General features: G+C 41.3%; 1 protein-coding gene across 1 annotated transcript in view; it reads left to right on the plus strand.

Annotated features, from left to right (window-relative positions):
* Dnah11 (dynein axonemal heavy chain 11) overlaps nt 1-14,750 on the plus strand; it is a 381,221-nt gene that overhangs the window by 286,970 nt on the left and 79,501 nt on the right. The window contains exons 63-64 of the mRNA XM_029567531.1: nt 8,587-8,846; nt 10,757-10,879. Coding sequence (XP_029423391.1) covers nt 8,587-8,846; nt 10,757-10,879 — 383 coding nt within the window. The remainder of the gene's footprint in view (nt 1-8,586; nt 8,847-10,756; nt 10,880-14,750) is intronic.

Consider the following 14,750-nt stretch of genomic DNA (forward strand, 5'->3'; position numbering starts at 1 on the left):
TTTTAATAATGATTTGCAAATGAGACTTGTGGTTGGAGAGTACATTTCACACCATAACAGAAATCAAATTCAGATTATTATGCTATTGAATAACATGAAGTGTTTTGTTTTCTTACTGATATTATGGATTATTTATTATGGATTTTTTTTCAAGATTACTTTCTAATTAAACTGTAGCATTTTGTAAAATTATTTTTTTAATTAAACACTCAAATCCATAGGAGACATAAAATCAAAGATATGAAATATTTGAAAGCTCATAGTTTAAGGTCCCCCATGTGTGATCCAGAAAATGGGAGCTCAGTGATCAAGAGCACTGGCTGCTCTTCTAAAGGACCTGGGTTCAGCTCCCAGCACCCACATGGCAGCTAACAACTGTCCATAACTCCACTTCCAGGGGATCCAGTATCCTGAGAGTCTGGTCTCCACAGGCATTGCACAAACAGTGCACTTACATACATATAGGTAAAACACTCATACACACAAAATTAAAATTTTTTTTTTTTTTTTTGCTCTTTTTGAGACAGGGTTTCCCTGTAGGCCCAGCTGTCCTGGAACTCACTATGTAGACCAGGCTGGCCTTGAACTCACAGAGATCCGCCTGCCTCTGCCTCCCGAGTGCTGAGATTAAAGGCGTGCACCACCACACCCGGCTAAAATAAATATTTTTTAAAAAAAGAAAATGGAGATACAGAAAGTTTAAATGACTCCAGCCATGGAACAGGGAGTAGGCCTGCCTGACATCTAGACCCCAGTGTTGGAGTAACACTGTCGCTGGGATTGATTAAAATAGTTTCTCAGATTACCTACCCATCCTTTTCTAGTCCTAAATCTATGTATTAATGTCCCACATTACATAATTATGCCTCAATTTTCACAATAAATTGTTTTCATGACATAAGTACATGCCAATGAATGTTTTCAAATTAAATAAAGCCAAATGTTTTAGGGAAAGCTCATTATTAAAGACCTCCTATATTACTTTCAGGGAAAAAAATCCTATTTTAACTAAATTATTTAACATACCTATAATCTCAAACCCTGTTTTATATTGAAGATTTCTTTTTGAAAAAAATGTATTATTTTTATTTCATGTGTTTGACCTGCATGTATGTAAGTATACTGTGTGTGCAATGCCTGCGGAGGCCAGAAGAACTGGAATTACAAACAGTTGTTAGCTGCCGTGTGGATGCTGGGAATCAAACTCTGGTCCTCTGGAAGAACAGCAAGTGTTATTAATTAGTGAGTCATCTCTCTAGCCCCTGAAGATTTCTTACAAGAGATTATCTGTTATTCTCTAAAACTTCAAGGAATTCTTTAAATATTAAGAATTTGAGTAAATATAAGGCATTCTGCTAATTTTGCCCAATTCTGAGGGCATTGTGAGTTTCTACAGTGTCAGTTTTCTATGTCTTCTCTTACCTTCTTAATTTTCCCATCTCATCATCTCCAAGATTGAATCTTCCTGTGTTTGTCCAGGTCACTCTGTGCCTACTGTGACTGTCCGTTACCCTCCTTAATGGTCTTCTCTGTGCTCACCGTTCCTGTTCTCATTCTGTCCAAAATTGTAGGAATGACTTTTATAAATGGACATAGTCTGGACTAATGACTTTAAAGTAACCCCAGCAAAACCATGTGCTCTTATGTCTTGTGACCTGGCCACCTGATCTTGTTTCCTTGGCAACCTCAATTTGGCATTCCACCCAAAAAAGATGAGTGAATGTGGGTAACTTGACAATTAGCGTGTCATAGGCTGAAAGAGAGTCCACCATCTCCATTGCATGCAGAGGAGGTTGCGAAGAACATGTGACCTTGGATGAATGAAATATTCTAGAACTGGATGAAAAGGCCGGATGGTCTGTGAAGATTAGAGTGGAGCCAAGCTTGTGCTTCCTCAAATGAAACTGGAGAAGCCATTTTGAATAAAATTATGGGTGGGGACTGACTGGGGACAGAGGCCCATCAGACAGTGCCATTAGCACAGTTCCAGGAGACAGACAGTTCTAAGAGATATCTGGGAAATGAGTGTACCCTGAGTTGGGGCCCACTCTAAAAAATTACATGGAAGGGTTAGGATTTTTGTCCAGGGAATTGTAATGTGGGCATAGTAACGCCACACAGAATCATGGGGAAAATTCACCTCTAACATCAAAGCCGTTGAACTTCATGCTGACCTCTCGTTTCTCTTCTTTGAGCACATGGTGGTGGTATGAACATACACTTTATGTTTTCTGCACTGGAAACTTGCAGTAAAGAGGTTACGTTCATTTTTTTAAATAATTTTATTGATTCAAGAATTTCCTATGATGTATTTTGATCATATTCAGAGCCCCTCCCCCATCTCCACCCTCACCTTACCACTCTGCCACCCTCCCATCCCCAACTTTTTGTCCTCTATTAGCAAATGAAAAGTCCCATTCATCTTACACAACACATCTCAACTGGGTACCAGAGAAAGCATATCTCATTAGAATATCGTGATCTATAATTCTTTTTTTTTTTTTTTTTTTTTTTTTGAGACAGGGTCTCCCTGTAGCCCCAGCTGTCCTGGAACTCACTATGTAGACCAGGCTGGCCTTGAACTCACAGAGATCCGCCTGCCTCTGTCTCCCGAGTGCTGGGATTAAAGGCGTGCGCCACCGCACCAGGCAGTGATATACAATCCTTACAGAGAGATGGGTCAAAGTAAGGACCCTTGCCTTTGTCTTTGTACATGTTTTTGGGTCAGAATATGCCCAGGTTTCTTGGAATGGAATTTTCACACTTGTTTTGTGTTTATCTTAGTGCTTAGGATTGTCAAGCAGGGATTTCTCTCTTCCTTAGCAATCAGAAATGCTTGGTTTCCTCATCAAAGCCCAAGTATGTGCAGGTTACACTTTGGCTGTTTCCGGCCCCAGTTCAGCACAATCACCCCACTGTGGTCCATACAGTCTCCAATTGGTTGAATCCACAGAGAGTTTTACTGTGGGTAAAAGAAAATAGGTCCTCACAGCAAGCAGGAGTTAGCTCACAGGTGTCCAACCCAATATTTTCTGAGTGGCAGTTGGAATGTTTCACGGCTTCACACAACAGCTTTACACCAGTGTCCTCTAGCTTATTTTCTGAAATTTGTAAATTTCTCAGGTTCCTATTTTTGCTGAGGACTACAGCCAGGTCTTGACAGCCACTGGATGATGATAATGGCCTGATTGACCATGGGGTGTGCTGTGCAGTGGCCACTCACAGGCCCAGCCTCTGGAAAGAGAGGTGCACTGGGGTATGAGTTCCACTACATGGGACGCAGGCATCTGGGAACCAGGCCAAGGGTGCTTCACCTCCTGGGGCATGGGCAGCCAGCCCAAATGTTTTCTTCCTCAAGGTCAAAGATCCCTTTGGCCCTCTTGGTGTCTGCTGCCCTCACATCTTCCTCCATGTCCACGGGGAGCAAGTAATAAAACATCTTACTGGAGTCGTGTTTTGAGTCCTCGCACCACTGCTCTGACGTGCGCAGCTGTGCCATGTGACCTTGGCTCTTCAGCTGTTTTCTTTCTTAGTTGTCAAGTTCTGAGTTCAGAATTTTGAGGTCAATATAAAAGTACCTATGGTCAAGAAAATGTTCATCTTGTGTTGTAAGGTTCCTCTAGCACACACACTCAAATCTCTAGGGAGTTGGCACACTCCAGGCCCTGAGGCTACCAGGGGGCCCCGCTTCATTCCAACACTGCCTTTTTCCTACATTAGTTTTTAAATTGGTCTTTAATTGCTGGTCTGGTGTCATTTCACATATGTGCTTCTGGAAAGTTGCACATCAGTTGAGTTATATTTTCCCATTTACATAAAATTCTAAACTTGAGTCTCCATGAAAGTAAACTTTCTTTTGACGAGATCGTAAAAATGTTAAATTGATTGACTTGTCCAAATTTCAAAACATTTTAAATATGTGACCAAAATAAAATGGTAGTTTTCTGATGACATGTGTCAAGCATGTGTTTCTTTCCACAATGGGCCTGTTTAACTGTGGCCCTAAGATTTTCCCCAAGGAACCTTGTGTGAGTTTGAAGTCATCACAGCTCTCTGTGCTTTAGTGTTCTGTAAATCTCCATGCAAATGGAGACAGACCCCAAACTGACCAGCTTTCTCTCCGTACCATCTCCAGGCACAGCTAAACTAAAGGAGGAAAATTACTCCAAATTGTATAATAAAATCCTGCTGGAAAAGATTTTCTGTCTCTAAGGGACGCAGCAGAAAGCGCTACATAAACAAAACAAATGTTTGTCTTGTGCAATCCAATTTTTGGTTTCTCCTCTGTTTACCTCTCCTCCTCCCAGATTCAGTTATAGTGAAGTGGGAAGATGGTTTCACATTCTAAACGTGTACCAGGGGCAAAAGAAGCTGAAATTGCTTATCAATGATTATGCTAAACTAATTTCTCCTAGAAGTTCCTATGTTTTTCCTCAGAATATAGGATATTTTCTGGAACTCTGTGTGTCCGTAGGTAACTATCTCCTACATGTCTTTGGCTTGTTGGTTTGTCCTGGGCATCCTGTGCACTCTACTGGTTTAGACGTAAACCATTTAGCAAGTAAATATGATTTGTGGGGCTCATAAATCTGTAAACCAAGCATGTCATTTGTGGCTAACAACCATCCATGGCTCCAGTTCCAGGGGATCGATGCCCTCTTCTAGTGTCCACAGGCATTGCACGACACAGGTGTGCTTAGATACATTCAGGCAATGCACACATACACATAAAATGAAAATAATAAATAAAATATTTTTTAAAATAAATTTAAAAAATTTTAAATTAGGGGCTGGAGAGATGGCTCAGTGGTTAAGAACGTTTGCTGCCACAGACCGGGGTTCGGTTCCCAGCACCCGCATCAGACAACTCATTGTTTTTCTTAACCTCCTTTTGACTTCTTCCTCCTCTGCTCCAGCTACACCAGCCACCTCATAAACATACCAAGTGTGTTCCAACCTCAGGTCCTTTGCTCTGACATCCTCGTCTGCCTTGGACTATTTTCTCCCAGGGTATCCTTGTGTCCCATCTATCAAGTCTTTATTTAGTTAACACAGGCAAGACAGTAGACATGATTGCAACTCTGTCTCTCAGCAAACCTCATTTCCTTTAACTTGCTCCCTGTTTTTGTTTGTTTGTTTCTGCAGTGCTAGGGAGCAAACCCAGGGTCTTGTACATAGTAGAGAAGCATTCTGCCACTGAAATGCATACATTTCAGTGTATTTTTAAAATTTTTATTTTATGTGTATGCGTGTATTGCCTGCGTGTAGGTAAGTGCACCTGTGTCCTGCAATGCCCGCAGAGGTTAGAAGAGGCTGTCGGATCCTCTGGGACTGGAGTTACAGACAGTTGCTAGCTGCCATGTGGGTGCTGGGATTCAAACCTGGGTCTTCTGCAAGAACAGCCAGTGTTCTTAACCGCTGAGCCATCTCTCCAGCCCCGTGAATTGCATGCATAGCCTTATTTTTCACCACAGCATTATCCTCTCCTAATACTGATTCGTCAGTGCATTGATTATGGCTAATATTATCCCTTTGCCAACTGTAATGTAAGACCTCAGAAGAGATGATTCCATATGCTTTGGTCACAGCACTATCCTGAAATAGAGGCCAGAATTTTGCAATGCTCCAGGCTTCTTTTGAGATGCCATTTGCATGCTATTAATTCACTCGTTTAAAGTATGTTCATATAGTCACAGGACTGTACAGGTGTTTCTACGATCAGTTCTAAAACATTTTTACCATCCCCAAAGTAACTCATGAGCTTTAGCTATTACCAGTTGCTCTGTTCTCCCTGGATCTGGGCAACCATTAATTTATTACACATGTTCATAGATTTGCCTCCTGCGAAAATTTCATTAGTGAACTCATATAATGTGTAGTATTTTATTTATTTTTTATTGAATTTTTGTGTATTTCATACATCTTAATTGTATTTAGACCCCCTCCCCATCTGCATTTCTCCATATCCCCCCACATCCGATTTCATGCATTCTGTCATATATGTTAAGGTCTATTGAGTCACGTTTGTGTCACCAGATGTCTCTTGGTATGAGTTCATCCACTGGAACCTGGTCAGCTCAACTAGCACCACTCCTTTAAAGAAGACCAACTTTCCCTCACCCAGAAATGATTAGCTGCCAATAATTCCTCAGCTAAAGTTGGTGCTTCTTGCCCATTACCACAGTTCTATACTGGGTTTTTGTCTGGGTTCAGTTTGTACAGGTCTTGTGTTATAGACTTGTAAGAGCACATGTCATATGTCCTGCTTTCCATTGGGAAAAGTTGTTTGAACATTTTCCTAAGCATAGAAAGTGCCTGAGGGAATGTAAGTCTATATCTTTGATTTATTATCACTGTAGTCACAATATTGGAAGCTTGATTCAGCACTACTCAAAGTCTGGGCTTAACCAGGTTTGTAGCAGATATGCTAGAAGGAAAAGAAGTGGAGAAGGTCATGGGGCTGACTAAAGAAGTTAAGAAATGAGAGGTGTAGTTTAGACTGGCTGGAAACCTGGGTTTAGCTAAAAGTTAGTGAGTGAAATATAGTAGGATACCCAAAAAATCAATATAGAATTATCATATGACTTAATAATCCTGCTTATGCATGTACACACCCAAAAGAAATAAAAGCAGAGCCTTCAGCAGGTGTTTACATTCTTAAGTTCCTAGAAGCAGCGTTGACAATAGCCAAGAGGCAGAAGCAATCAGCTGTCCATGACAGAGGAATGGGTTTCTTGTGTGGCATATACATAGAATAGAATATTATTCAGCCTAAAACATGAAGGACCTCTGATTGATGTTGCAATGTGGATAAGCCTAGCAGACATGATTCTAACTGAAGTAAGCCAGTCACAAGAGCAAACACTGTATGAATCCACTTGTGAAGGTTCTTAGAGTAGTCAGGTTCATGATGACAGAAAGGGGGACAGCAGTTGCTAGGCCTGGGGTAGAAGGAGAAGGGGTTTTTGTTTAATAGGTGCAGAGATTCTGTTTGGGAGTATGAGAAGGTTCTGCAGGTGGAGGTTGGTGACTCCCACTGTGAGTGTGCTTAGTGCCACCGAACTGCACATACTTAAAGAAACAAAGTTTATGTTATTTATAATTTACCATAATGAAAAAAATCTACACTAGGAGTAGATAGAAGGACTGGATGTACTCACAGTGTTAAGGTATATTGAAGAGGAGAGAGAAGTACAATCCAGATCAGAAAATTGGTTTTGGAATTTTAGATTTCAGTGGTGAAACAATTTGATATTGTTATGAGTCTGGAACAACATTTATCATCTAAGTGTGCAAGAACTGTAACACTGCAGTGAATATACAGTAACATCACAGGAGGGTGTGTGCAGAGCAAGTTAGGGATGAGGATTTGTCTGAGCTTCCCAGGGACTCACATCTCTTCCTGTCCCCACATGCCTTCCCTAGGGAATGGAAGTGTAGAGCTTTGAGATGAAGCCTGTCAAGGTCAGACAGTAGGTTCTTCTATATACACATGAAGGTGTTCAAGGATTGATAGCAAAATCTGGACAGGTGAGAAGGACCGAGAAGAGTCATCAGTAAGGTGAGGACATACGTGGAGGACTGCACAGCTGGACCGTGTCAACCTCAGAGCTGAGGTTTCAGCTACGGACAAGGAGCAGTGGTTGGGGTGCCTGACAAGAAGAATGGCCTCTCTTCCCCGCACTCCTTTGTAGGTGATGGGGGTACTCAGAAAAAGAGTATCTCCACTTAGGAAAGCCCTTAAGTGAAATAAGCTCCTCTTGCCCAGCCTCTTGTCAAATAAAGTTATATGAAAGAAAATCATTTAAATGTATAATGCTAATTAAAGCTGAATCTTTGGGGCTGGGGGTGGTCCTGCTGGGAGATTTTTTTTAAGTTCCCATGGGACTCCAATAGGCATCCTGTGGTTGAGAACCACTTGTGCTAGGGGAAAGCCAGGTTTGCATTAAGACAGGCAAACAGATGGAGTACAGAAATTTGGTCCAAACAGGGCTGGAACACTAAAGGAAATGTGGGAAGTGTTGTCAGAAAAAATGCAAGAGTAAGGAATAGATTCAGAGGATGGAATGGGAAGTATGGGGCCTCATCCATGAAAAACTATCTTCTTGCTTCCAACAGGCTGCACACACTTCATTGATCCAGTCAAGGAAAGGGCGGGGCTTCTCTGCAGTGTTGGTGTGTGGAAACACGTGGATGCCTGACCAGATACTGCATTCAGGCATTGCTTATGCAGGGTGATGGCTCCACAGGCAAATAAACATCTGGTGTTCTGTGTTCTTCCTGGGGTCTGAATTCCCTCTCACCTTGTTGGAATAGCTGTAGAGGTTTGTGTATGCCAAAGTCCCTTTAGTGGAAGCCAACTGGTTGCAGCTAATAAACTAGATGCTGAATGCACAAATGACAGGATTCTGAAAGGTAAATGCTTGGTGGGATCAGGTCACGTCATATTTCATGTTGACTATACTTGGCTTCAAGGAGTCTGCAAAGAATTTGGGCGTATTCCCTTGACACCATTTTCTCTTGATTTTGGTCTCATTTTCTTGTCTACCATGATGAGTCTTCCTCCTCTGACATGCTGTCAGTTGATCACATTCAACTTTGATTTCAAAGGTTTCCATCCCGATAACAGAAGGCCTGGACCTGATTTCCATGTTGACGGATGAGGCAACAATTGCCTCCTGGAATAATGAAGGACTACCCAGTGATAGGATGTCAACTGAAAATGCCACCATTCTAACACACTGCGAGCGCTGGCCTCTGATGATAGATCCTCAGCAACAGGGAGTTAAGTGGATCAAGAATAAGTACGGGCCTCACCTGAAAGTCACACATTTGGGACAGAAAGGGTATGTGAGTTCTGGTGCAGTTGGCTTTGTGTTAACCTGTTAGGAAGTGGGCCTGATTTTGATAATGTCTTGGCATTTGCTAGACCTTTCTGCCTCTTTAAAATGTTACAACTTCCTATTACTTATCTAGTTTCTGGCTCATGTTTCTTACACAGAATCTCTGTTGAAAAGCCTTTATGTATGCAGTATCTTATTACTTGAAAAAAATTCTACCTGAGAGGAAAAAATTCATAAATTTCCTAAGACTAAGAAGGGAAAAGTACTATATATTCCTTCTCTAGAGTGTTCGGTATATGGTAAGACAAGAATTGCACTAATAGAGGGCTGGAGAGATGTCTCGGTGGTTAAAAGCACTGGCTGCTCTTGTAGAGGACCTGGGTTTATTTCCCAGCACCCACATGGCAAATAACAGCCCTCCATAATTCAAGATCCAGGGGATCCGATGCCCTCCTTTGACATTCACGGGTACTGTACAACATGAGTGCACTTACACACATGCAGGCAATGCAGTCATACACATAAAATGAAGTAATGAAACATTAAAAAAGAATGTCTCTAGGACTATGATTGTGAGCATCATCAGCATATTGCTGCAAAGCCATGGAAATCAGAAGAGGATGTTGGATCCCCTGGAACTGGAGTTACGGATGGTTGTTAGCTGCCATGTGAGTGCTGGGAACAGAAAAGTCCTCTGCAAGAGCAGCCAGTGCTCTTAACCACTGATTCATCTCTCCAGCCCCCTTAAATACATTCTATGCTTATAGTAGGATTTTAATATGACTAGGTTCCAGCACTGTGTGCCTGATTTCCCAAACTGGTTTCATATATTGTTTTTGAAACCTGAGTAGTCCACTTAGAGGTTGTGTCACTGGATCCTTGTACCAGCATTATCTGATAAGTAGGAAGCTACCTTGCTCACAGTTGACTTTCATTCAGTGCTGAATGAATTATTTTGGAGCTACAGTTATACCCTTTAACCCTCACATCTTCCTTTCACATAAACTGAAGTAAGACATTTCTGTACTTGTAAAATATAGATCCTTGAATACTTGGGGGGAAATTACTTTTGATAAGGAGAGATTCTTTTTGGAGAGTGGGGATGAGATAAAATGACAGTTCACCATTTTATATGATTTAAAGATTTAAAGACTACGGGCTTCAGAGACTGCTCAATCAGCAAAGTCCTTGCTGTGCAAGGACTTGTTTCCAGAACCCAGGTAAAAACTAGATGTGGCTTGTAACCCCAGTACTGGGGAAGAAGAAGCATGTGTAATTTGCTAGCCACCAAGTTCTGGGCCAATGATAGACCCTGTCATAGATAACAGAGTGCACGGCTCCTGAGGAGTGACACAAAATTTGACATCTGGCCTCTATACATACACACATATATGCATACATGTGAGCATGCTCATACACACAAATACAAAGAAGTTAGAGGTAGGGAGATAGAGGTGGATTCGAGAAGAGTTGGGGAAGAGGATTGAATAGGATCAAAAACATTGTATGAAATTCTCAGTTCATAAAATATTTTTAAAAGAGGCTTAAAAACTAAAAATTTGATACACCCACAAGTATATGATATCATTGTTTTTAATGGATGAATTAACTAAATTTAAATTTATGATATTTAGATAACTTAGTTACTTCAAATACTGATTATTATCAAAACCAGCTAATTTGTAGTTGACTGCAAATTTTCTCTCAAAATGTGATCCCTAATTTCTGTGTAATCTAAATAAAAATGCACTTATGGTAGGAGAGGGGACTAAGAATATTATGTTATCAAAGTCTCCCCTAAGTTTGTTTGTTCCCACTTAAAATAGCTATGTAAAATAAATTATTTAAACAATTTTGAACATCTTCCTGGGTTTATTTACATTTCATTATCTTAATTCTGACTGCATTTTAAGGTTTTTAAATGCCATTGAAGCAGCTCTGGCCTTTGGTGATGTTATCCTAATTGAAAACCTCAAGGAAACAGTAGATCCAGTTCTTGATCCTCTACTTGGCAGAAACACCATTAAAAAAGGAAAGTAAGTATTCTTAAATTCTTAAGCTATGTTGTATGCCAGCTGCATTTGCTGCTCATCTCTCCTCCTTGGCCTCACACTCAAGCACAACCCCTGAAGTCTTGGTGAGCTTTCTAAACTCTAATTCCATGACACCTGCACCCCACAACCAAACCAACCTCACGCTCCTCACTTTACAGAGTAAATCTGCACTTGTTTACTTCATTCCTGACTTGTAGGCCAAAAACATATTATTATCAATCTAAGGACAGTGGCCACCAGTTTAGTTAACACAGCTGTCTCTTTAGCTTCAGTAATTTGCAAACCAATCCACATCTGCTTTTTCTGCATATTTGGAATATTTTTCTCTAAATAGATTTTAATTTTTTAATATTTTATTTCTTTTATTTTATGTGTATGAGTGTATTGCCTACATGTATGTGAGTGCACCTGTGTCGTGCAGTGCCGTGGAGGACAGGAGAGGACTAAGGATTCCCCTGGAGCTGGAGTTAAGGATGGTTTGTAGCCGCCATGTGGGTACTGGGAATTGAACCCAGGTCCTCTGCAAGAGCAGTCAGTGCTCTTAACCACTGAGCCATCTCTCCAGCCCCCATCTAAATAGATTTTAAATTGTCAATTTTTTTTTATCAGCACCTTCCTAGTAATCACATCTAAAATAAAAATCATGGGTTCACTGTGCTAGTATAATGTGTGCATGTGTGTGTGCACATATACCCATTCAAAAAGAGTTTATCCCTAGATTCCTGAAGCCATCCCCTCCCACACCACCAGTAGTGGGTTATCAACAAAGGGGAAATGCACTCTGCCTCACCCTTAGTCGGCTGCATGTGACTGGTCACCTCGTGGTGCTGGGGCATTATATTGCAAAACATTCTCCCAAGAGCATCAAAGCCATTTCCAAGGAGTCATCCTGTCACTTTTCTATGCATGTATGAAGGTCAGAGACAGCAGTCAAGCCTGGGTGGGGCTAGGGGAGGCTTGGGCACTTACTTGAGCTGCATCAGTGAGGAAATTGTCACTGAGCATGGGGAGATGGCAGCACAAGTGTGAGGGCCTGAGTTTAGAGCCCCAGAACCCAAGTAAAGCAGGATGTGGTAGCCCAAGCCTACAATCCCAGTGCTCCTACTGTGAGATGGGAAGTGGAGACAAGTGAGTTCCCGGAAGCTTGAAGGTCAGCTAGCCTGGGTATGCAGACACCAACAATGGAAGGCAAGGATCAGCAGCTGAGATTTTCCTCTGACCTCCACCTGTGCATCACAGGTGGACCTGAATGTACACACACACACACACACACACACACACACACACACACACACCACACACACACACACACAGAGGTTTTTTGTTTTTTTTTTTTTAAGAAAAGAAGCAATCATCACTGATCTTACTTCATTCAAGTCATTTCTTCTTTTTTTCTTTTTCTTTTGCCTTTGTTTTCTTCACAGAGATATAATTTTAAAACTTCCCCAAACTCATTCTTCTCTGCCACCCACTCTCTGCCTCTAAGGTATCTGTCTCCTTTTTCATCATGGGATTTTTCTGAAAGTGGAAGTGGGCTAGCTCAAGGGTGACTAACTCTCAGTCTCCAATCAATTCGTGCAGTATTCATTATACAGCTCCCCAAGTAAATCCGTTTAGAGTGACTGACAACTTATAATTGTTTAATAAACCAAAACTTACCCAGACATGCATTTAGAATAATCTAATAAGCCACCTGACAAACTGCAGTGCTTAACGTAAATATAATTGTAGCTTTCTCTGATGTGTTAAGAGTACAGTGAAAATCTTGGATGTCACCAAAGTGAAATCCTTGTTATTAAGGCACTGACTCTATTATGAAGACCTAAAATTTTTGTTAGTGAAATACGTATTCTCTGAGTTTTAACTCAACTTTCTATTGCACAATTTTTGCATTAAAAACTTTGATGATTCTCTATCACATATATGTTTGGATAATCTGAAATTTCCAAGAACAGATAAATTTGAGTCATGATTTTTCCTCTGTCTGGATGAAGTTATGGCTCAGGGAAGACTCCAGAAGTCTTGATTTTACAAACAAGGCTTACAGAAATCATGAAGTCTTCCTTAAAGTGTCATTACAGAACAACTTATTTCAAAGTAATATATGGACCAACAAAATGGTTCAGAAGATCAAGGTGCCTATCGCCAACGCTGATGACCTGAGTTTGATCCCCAGGACCTACTTGGTGGAGATAAACCAACTCCAAGTTGTCCTTTGAGCTCCACACACTGTCCCCTGGCACCCCCCCCCCACACACAATAAAAAATTGAATTTTGCCGAGCATGGTGGCACACGCCTTTAATCCCAGCACTCGGGAGGCAGAGACAAGCAGATCTCTGAGTTCAAGGCCAGCCTGGTCTACATAGTGACCAGGACAGCTGGGGCTACAGGGAGACCCTGTCTCAAAAAAAGGCCAAAAAAAATTGAATTAAAAAAAAAATTTTAAAAATGTTTAAAAACCAAAGTTACATTTAATGAATGTATACCTTCTGTGAAGCAAGCCTTATATCATTTCAGCATTTTTTTAAAACCAAGAAAATTTAAGACTCTTTATAAGAATATAACAAATAGGGCTTAGAGAGATGGCTCAATGGTTAAGAACTTGCTGCTCTTCTGGAGGACTCACATTCGATTCCCAGCATCCATGTCAGGTGGCTCACAACCACCTACAGCTCAAGACTATCCAACACTCTCTTCTGGCCTCTTCAAGCAAATGCACACGTGGCATATACAGAGACAGACAGACACATAAATAAAAAATCTTAAAACTAATGTAAGAAATTATGGTTATTGTATGAAGTTATTTTAGTAATCCTAGCTGCTAATCTCAGGCGTGGGAACCACTTGCTTGGGGTGAATATTAACTGTATATCTCCAGTTTTTATTCCAGCTCCCCTCTCATGCAGATGGTTTAAATTTCTCCAAAGACTACAGTGTTAGTAGTCTGTGCATAACCTCTCAGTCACTGAATAAACCTCTAACTACTTCTGTATGTCAGGCACAACACTGGGGACTGCGGATTCAGCGTAGTAAGTGCTCACAAGGAACAGTTAAATGCACTTCCTTTGGGGAAAGCCACCTCATAAATAATAAAAGATGCTAATAGAGGGAACTGTTGTTGGCACAGTGGAAATTTGAAAAGGTTTATGGACACAGTTACATTTAATTACATTTATAGTTTGTACAAATCTCAAAAAATGAATGGGCATTTTTCAGGTCAACAGGTGGAAAGGAAAATCCTAGACAGAGAGCCCAAATAGCAAAAGGCATCAGACCATTCAACAGTCTTTGAGCACTACAAATGGAATCCAGTCAGTTGGAGAGTCTGTGTGGGGCAGGAAAGGAGGGCAGTATGGACAGGAGAGCTGAGCCTGGAGAGATAAGCAGAGCCCAGGACATGAACTTCCATAATTGGCCCATAAATTGACCCGTCCTGTAGGTGGATAATTCTTCCTCCAACCCCAAACACACTCAAGGGGCCAATTCTTACCAAGTATTCTAGTTGACAATGGCAGTTGTTTTCACTAGAGGACCAGGCCTCCCTGAAGTCCCTGTGCTTTCATTGAAAACCCTGAGCAGAAATCAGGGGCAAGCTGATGAGGGCCCAGGAAGAATCAGAATAGATTTGCATTTCCGAAAGGTCACATCTTTACAATGTGAAGAATTGAGAGAAGAAGCATGAACCTAAAGCCAAAATCTAGTTAGCAAATAATTGCAGTTACCCAAATGAGACATCTGAGCCCACACTAAGACAATGACAGGGAGGAGGATGGGGCAGGGGGTGGGGTGGGGAGAGAGGGAGAGGGAGAGGGAGGGAGGGAGAGAGAGAGAGAGAGAGAGAGAGAGAGAGAG

The sequence above is a fragment of the Nannospalax galili genome, unplaced genomic scaffold (genome assembly GCF_000622305.1).
Source record: "Nannospalax galili isolate Female #2095 unplaced genomic scaffold, S.galili_v1.0 scaffold158, whole genome shotgun sequence".
Lineage (NCBI taxonomy): Eukaryota > Metazoa > Chordata > Mammalia > Rodentia > Spalacidae > Nannospalax > Nannospalax galili.